Source organism: Grammomys surdaster, unplaced genomic scaffold (assembly GCF_004785775.1).
Source record: "Grammomys surdaster isolate TR1022 unplaced genomic scaffold, NIH_TR_1.0 430, whole genome shotgun sequence".
Lineage (NCBI taxonomy): Eukaryota > Metazoa > Chordata > Mammalia > Rodentia > Muridae > Grammomys > Grammomys surdaster.
This window is the reverse complement of record NW_021604849.1, coordinates 107,429-115,094: the sequence shown is the minus strand read 5'-3', so window position 1 is coordinate 115,094 and position 7,666 is coordinate 107,429. Positions and strand designations below refer to the sequence as shown.

Genomic DNA, 7,666 nt, shown 5'->3' with positions numbered 1-7,666 from the left:
TTACAGAAATGCCACATATGGTGAGTACATGTAAAAGGCATTTCCTGCACTTCTATGTTACATCTTTAAAGAATTTCTGTAGGTATCATTAATCTGATGACTCAAAAGTTTGTGAAGATATAGTTTAATCTTTATTTTCCTTTATACACAGTAGATATTAAGCTCCTGAATGAAGTTCAAAAGTCAATGTTTTCTACCATCTTGTAGGTTTTACCACACTAGAGTTTTACTTTTCTTTAATGTGCAGAATGCTTTTAATTTCAAATAGTTCTACTTCTAAATTCTTTGTGCAACGTCTGTACTATTGAGTCTTGTTGCTGCCACCTATATCTGTGTACTAGCATATTGCTCTTATGGTTGTAGCATTTCAGGTTTTAAATGTGTTGACAACTTTAGTAAAAAGTGAGAGGCTATAATCATAATCCAGTTTTTATGCATGCTGATATCCAATTTATATAAAAAAATGTAAGTTTAGAAATTTTGACTACAAAACATAATAGAAAGAAATTACTGTGGGTTTTCAAATTCTACCTAAGAACTGCTGAAACATAGTAGGGCAATTTGAAAAAAACAAAGAACATTCTTTTACACATTTTACTCAAAACCGGTCATTTCCTATATGGCTTTGAATCCTTTCAGAATCCCAGATTCTTGTAACATGTAAATTGGAATTTGGTAATGATTTATCAGTTTACTGAAGAAAAACGATACTAGTATAGTTGCTAAAATATTTTCCTTTTCAATAGAATCTGCACAGGGATTCTTATTTCACCGTGTGCTCAGCAGCTTTAACTCTTGCCTTTATTTACAGTAATTTGTTTTGATTAATATTAGTTTATACTGAATGTGATGACCTCTCATTGCAGCTTTGATTTGCATCCCTTCACTGTATTCCTTTAATTATTAAGGATATTGGGCCAGATTTTGCACATTTTTCAACATCTGAACAGTTTACATGTAACTTATCCAAGTCATGAACCCATCATTAATTTGTTTCATATTTTATGATATTTTCAAATGTAGATTCAAATATTTTTGTAGGATAGAGGGACAAGCCCTTTCTTAAGAGTGCATATTGCGATTACATTCTATGTGAGTTCAGTTTGAAGTTCCTATTTGTGGCTTATCCCTGCCTCCAAATCCATAGTTGGCAGACCCAGGTACTCTGGACACCGTTGGAACATACACTCTCATGCAATCACCTCCATGATTAAAAACACATAATGAAACACTATATAAATGTTAAAATAAATATACTTTACATATTGTGAATATTTAATTACTGTTTTAAAATAAGATTTTCAAATATTATTTATTGCTTTCTTAAGGAATTGTAAATTATATTTCTTGTGAGCTTCAGAATTAATGCATCTTAAAAGTGCTTTCTTTGAAAATTGACCTCAAATAATCATGTCTTTCAGAATAAATAAAAACATTTATCACTTTGGGGGGTTTAACATAGAGTTATGTGTTCTATAACACAATCTGCCCTGGAAATAGCTGTGTAGGCCAGATTACCATCAAATAAATTTGTCTGTGTGCCTCTATCTTTTGATGGCTATGTTAAAGGTCATGCAGCACCTTGTCCAGTGATAGTATTATTCAGAGGAAAGGTGTCAAAATTTTCCATTTAATTAATAGAGAACATTTATGTTACCAACAAACCTTTGAATGTTCTTAAGTGGGAGAGCTATACAAAAGCACTAAAGTGATAACTATATTCCTTTAGCTAACATCATGAAGTAATGCAAGTGTTAATGTATTTAAGGATTAATAACTATAATAAATTTATTTACTTTTTTATAGGAAAGAAAATGGCTTCTGAAAATTTTGCAATGGAAATTTTTCTCTTCTCTCAGATTACAGTGGGCATGATTGGAAATTCTTCAATACTACTTTATTATATCATTTCAATATCTACTAGAAAGCTTTTAAGACCCAAAGACCAGATTATAGAGCACTTGGCTTTTGCCAACTGCTTGTATATCATCTCAAAAGGCATTCCACAGACACTGTCACATTATGGATTTAAAGATTTCCTGGATGATATTGGATGTAAGTTAATCAACTATATTTACCGAATAACAAGGGGACTGTCCCTGTATGCTATGTGCCTACTGAGTTGCTTCCAAGCAATCACAATCAGCCCCAGCAACTCCAGGTGGATAATGCTTAATCACAGAGCCACCAAGAATGTTGGTCCCTCCTGCTCAGTAGGCTGGCTTGTGCAACTCTTTCTAAACATCATGACTCCAGTAAGATTATCAAGCCCCAGGTACAACAAAAATGTGACTAACTGGAAGATTTATGAATACTGTTCATGGTTTAGTTCTGGAAATGTGGAAACTGCACTGTGTATAGTCTTACTGTGCTTCTCAGATGGACTGTGTCTGGGTCTCATGGCCTGCTCAAGTGTCTCCATGGTAAGCGTCCTCTATAGACATAAGAAACAAGTCAAGCATATCCATAGTTCTCAGTACTTTCTAAATGCCTCACCTGAAAACAGAGCTACCCAATCTATCCTCATCCTGGTATTCACTTTCATCATCTCTTACTCATTCTCCTCCATTACGGTCATCTTTATGGCATTTTCCAAATATCCAGTGCTACTGCGAATATGTGTAATATTTCTTGAATCATGCTTTCCTATAGTTTGCCCCTTTGTACTCATGAGCAATATTATACCTAGTTGTAGACTGATTTTGTCCTGCTTTTGTAAAAGATAGCTTCATCCAAGTACAATATGTCTTATCTTATATATTGTCTTATTTTTAATCTGTTTTACAATGCTATGATTGCAGTTTGAAAATATCAATCATCCTGTAATCAATTCTTTCACTATATGAACTCATCAGAAGTCAGTTATCAGTTATCTCAACTTTATTTTTATATAATTTACTATTCAGTAATGACTAACATTTCTAATATATAAGATTACCTTTGAGTATAAATTGTTAATACAATATCAAGCAAAGTATAGTGAACATGAGATAATACATTTGTGAGGTTACGAATTATCTGATGGCCCAGAAAAATATACCTTTGGTTGACTCTGTGTGTGTGTGTGTGTGTGTGTGTGTGTGTGTAATATTCTTTTTCTTTTATATGAATGGGTATATTTCTATCTGTGTACTTCATGTACAAAACCTTAGGAAAAGGTTTCATGTACAAAAGCTTAGAAGATGTTTTGTACCCATTAGAACTGGAGTCACTGATAATTTTGAGCAAGCAAACACACTGGGTGATAAAAATAAGACACTGGAACTCTGCAAGGGCAGTCATTTCTGTGAAGTTCCAAGCCATCTTTCCACAACTGAAGTCTTATTGATAATGTTTAAATATTTTAATTTTGTGCATATGTTTGTGCTTAAGTGTGTGCATGTCCACACTATACAGGTCTGCTGCTCACAGAGGCAAGAAGAGTGCTTTGAAATTTCTGGAACTGTAGCTACATGTCATTCAGTGTGGTTGCTTAGAACAGAACTTAGTTCATTGGTAGATCACTACATGCTTTAAATACTGAGCCAGTTCCCAAGCTCCAAGCTCTTGTCTATTTCTTCTTACATGTAGCCACTACAATTCTCCAAGTGTCATCTCTGCTATGAATACAGTACAGAAATGGGGATGGAACCAGAGGGAAGCTTAAGAAAATTAGTCATTCTGACAAAGGCAAATATAACATTTTCTTTCATGTGAAGTCATGGGACAATGAGGAACTGAGTCAAATATAAAGTACAGTTGAAAAGATCCATAGAACAAAAAAGAGAGATAGAAATGAGATGAAGAATGGCTGATATGACACAAGCTCACATTTTACATGAATTTAGCTATCACAATGTAATCCCTTGCGATGGATAATTAGCATATGCTTTAAAATTGATAGAATTTAAGACCCTCTCATCAAAGCCCTGGGGACCATTTGGTTCATTATGCTTCCATGACTATCTCTGTGACTCTTCCTTCTCTCCTACATAACATTAACTCTCTAAAGTTCATCAAAATGCTTCAATTGTATAAAATTAGGGTGTTTGTAGATAATCATTTTCTCAAGAAAATATACCTCTGGCCTTCTGCTTATTCCTAAGGAGTTATATGACTAACATACTTTCTATCTATCAACTGATCCTAGGAGAAAGTTTCTTATTTTCTGTGAAGACTAAATGTGTCAAGTCTGCAGTGCCCTAGAGTGTGCACACCCCAACAACCCAAGTAGTTAAAAGCTCCAATTTCTCCATGGTGGGAGGAATTATATTAACAGATTGTTCTTGGTGAAGAGACCTTCAAATTCAGAATTTCACACTCTTCTTAAGAGACAGTGATATATTATTCTCTAAATTACCAGAACACCACCAAACCATAAGTACTATCCTCAAGTCGGTTTAGAGGATCTACATCTACAATTTTAATTTGTTTCATTCAGATACCTCAACTTTATTTTTATTTCCATCTGACAATTTCACAAAATGGAACAATTTTTCCATATTTCTGATTTTATAAAACTGAATATTTTAAGTCTTCTCTGATTCAATTCTTATCTTCTAGTATAATGTATTATCTGTAAGCTGTTTCTGCATAATAAAGACATTATCACATGGTTCTCCAGCTCCAAAACAACTGAACATACATTTCCACATTTTGCTGTTTCTTCTAGACAATAGTTTTCCTTATCTTAATATAGAATCTTATTTTCATGTATGATTTGGATGTAATCATACTGTGGAGAACAAAGTTTAGTAAATGCATATTTAATCCAGGTTTACATACTTCACAGGAACACTTTGTTTTCTTCTTACACATTGCACCATTGTGGTTATTGGGAAATGTGAAAGGTGCTAGCTGATGAAATAATATTGCTAAATAGATATGAATACTCTGGACTTGCAATCTCAGTGATGATTTTGCAGTGATGCTGTTTGTGCTAGGGAATGTATACTAAGCTCTCTGTGACATATGCTCTAAACAGTTGCTTGTATAAGTTATATAGGGCAATGCATTTGTCAGGTAAACATTTTGCCAATAGATTGTCCACACCCAGAAAAAAAATAAGATCTACTATAGGAATTGAGTAAAGCTAGATGGGATAGCTTTTTACTAACTTTTTCAGTTTTTCTGTTAGCTTGAAATTTTCTCACAATTTAAAATGTTCAAAAATTTAACTATTAGCAGAAATGCTAAAACTTCTCACATTTTGTTCCACCAAAATATTGAAATAATACTACAAATTTAGTGAAAGCATTTTCAAGATATGGAGTTGGATAAAAAAGTTAGCTATAAAACACACACACGCACACACACACACTAACACACATACATACAAAAATACATACATACACATGCATGCATGCATACACATACACACCTCACATCCTAGCAATAAGAAAGGCAGGATCTTGGGACATATGAGAAGCATTGAGAGATCTGACATTTATTTTCTTGTTCCTCAGACAAAATACCTGACAAAGACAATTCAAAGAAGGGTGGGTTTCTTTCACTCCACAGTCTAAAAGTAAAGTCTGTCATGGTAAGGTAGAAGAACTGGGAAAATGGATTTGTAGTGATAGGTGCATGAGGTACATGTTACCATTGAGTTCAAAGTCACAAAGAATAGACATAAATTGCAGTGCTCAGTTGTTTTGGGGGCTGGTGCTTTTTATTTAGATTCTACATTAATCTATGGGATAGTATCACACAAATAAAAAATGGGTCTACTGCCCTCAATTGAACCTCTCTGAAACACCATTATTGTCATACAGACAATGAAGGATAACTATCCCAAATCCATATCGTCAACATGACAACCATATGATTTTCAATTATAAAAAATAATGTTTTACTAAAAGTCTATATTTTTTAGTTAAAATGGCCACTCAAAAGGGTACCCATCAAAGGCCAATTAACTCCTTTGAAAATGCTTTCACAGGATTCCCAACTTTAAAATGCATAATCATGAGGTGGTAAATAAACATATACTATAATTGATGTAAAACTTCCAATACAAAGTTAACAAATATAAAGATGCTCACATGCACACATACACACACAAACACACATACAAATATAAATGTGCATATGTAAACCATCAAATAGTAATGCTCATGATACACTTTGATCATTTCAAAGAACTGGTCTTCATTCTGTTACTGGCAAAATGGATGCAAGTGGAGTGTGGGGGAGGGAATAATTAACGCTATGTACATTTGAAAAAAGTCATATGGAAGATTGGTATATTTTTGTTTGTTAAAGTATTTATTTAAGGTTATTATGTACAGAGTATTACAATAATATCAAAATTCATAGGGTGCCCATCAAAAGGCCAATTGTGAGATGCATGCACTTGAGGTTTTGAACTGATTGTCTGGAGACCCCTCAAACAATATAGACTATTGTCACTGCAGTTGGTTACAAACTAGTATTGTATGGAAAGACCCTCTTGCCAAAGACAACATACACTTTTGAGATGGAACATGTGAAATTAAGTTCATATTGACCAATGTGTTTTCTCTTTGCTTGGTACATGCCTTGGCATCTGAGATGCATTGAGTTTATTTGAGGAAGTCAGTCATAGTCTTACCCACCTGTGAACACTTTGAACTACAACAAAGACTGGCCTACTAGGATACTCCCATTGCTACATTAACAGCAAAAGTTTTGTTAGGGTAACCAGCCACTTTCCAGTTGCATTTGAGGCTTGCTCTATAGCAGTGATTCTCAACCTGTGGATCTTGACTATTGGAAAACAAATATTTCCTAGTATCTGAAAGACTGCTCATTAGAGAAATTACAGTCATGATGTACCAACAAAAATAAATTTGTGGCTTTAGATTTATAATAATAGAGAAATTATGTGTTTATCTATGTTTTGGGGCTACAAATGTAGAATCACTGGTCTCCAGGCAGCCTAGAGCGGCAAATTGGACCAGGAACCCATGGTTGGGGATCTTGCAAGCTCCATGAACTCAATGAATGCCATTATTTTACTAAGTGGACATAGTATCAAACTACTCTTTAAATTCATATATCCTTAGCTTTAAGTTAGTACAATACTCAGAACCCATTACAGCACTTTCTGTGTGCTGTGAAGATAGTTATTGCATTGACCAAAATGCAAAAAAATGAATGAGTCTGTAAATCCCTGTCCCAAGTAGGATATCTTTATCAATCCCCAACCAAAGTTTCAGATAACATTATGATAACATTATGATAAACAGGATGGAAAAATTCAAAGGGCATTATGTGAAGGAGTACCACAAGTAATAATAATAATAATAATAATAATAATAGTGATAATAATAATAACAGTAGTAGCAGTAGTAGTATCTACTGGCTCTGTCTGGACCACTGCACTCATAAAGTCACAATAGGTGGGAATTTTGCAGCTTGTGGGATCTCTGTGGTTTTGAGTATAAATGTTTCATCTTGGTAACACACACAGACAATATCAAGCCAGTCAATATTCTAGTGTGAGGGAAGGGTTCATGAGAAGCTAGAACCAGGTGAGAAGTCATTGACAATTCATGGATTCTGAGCAGGTGGCAATTTTCACTAAGTGTGAACCACTAGAAGGTAGACCAAGCACCAGTAGATAAATTTACACATCTACAAGTATATGGACAGCAGAAATTGACATGATACGTTGATTATTATTTTTAAAAGGGTTTATAAATTT

General features: G+C 34.0%; 1 protein-coding gene across 1 annotated transcript; it reads left to right on the top strand.

Annotated features, from left to right (window-relative positions):
• Positions 1-1,775: 1,775 nt before the first annotated feature.
• Positions 1,776-2,726, top strand: LOC114632834 (vomeronasal type-1 receptor 4-like). Its single transcript, XM_028781429.1, has one exon. It carries the CDS (start codon positions 1,815-1,817, stop codon positions 2,724-2,726), a length of 912 nt encoding a protein of 303 aa, XP_028637262.1. The 5' UTR covers positions 1,776-1,814.
• The last annotated feature ends 4,940 nt before the right edge of the window (positions 2,727-7,666 follow it).

What these genes read in the sequence shown, in the direction of transcription:
- LOC114632834 (XM_028781429.1), top strand. Translation starts at nt 1,815, where the DNA reads ATGGCTTCTGAAAATTTTGCAATGGAAATTTTTCTCTTCTCTCAGATT.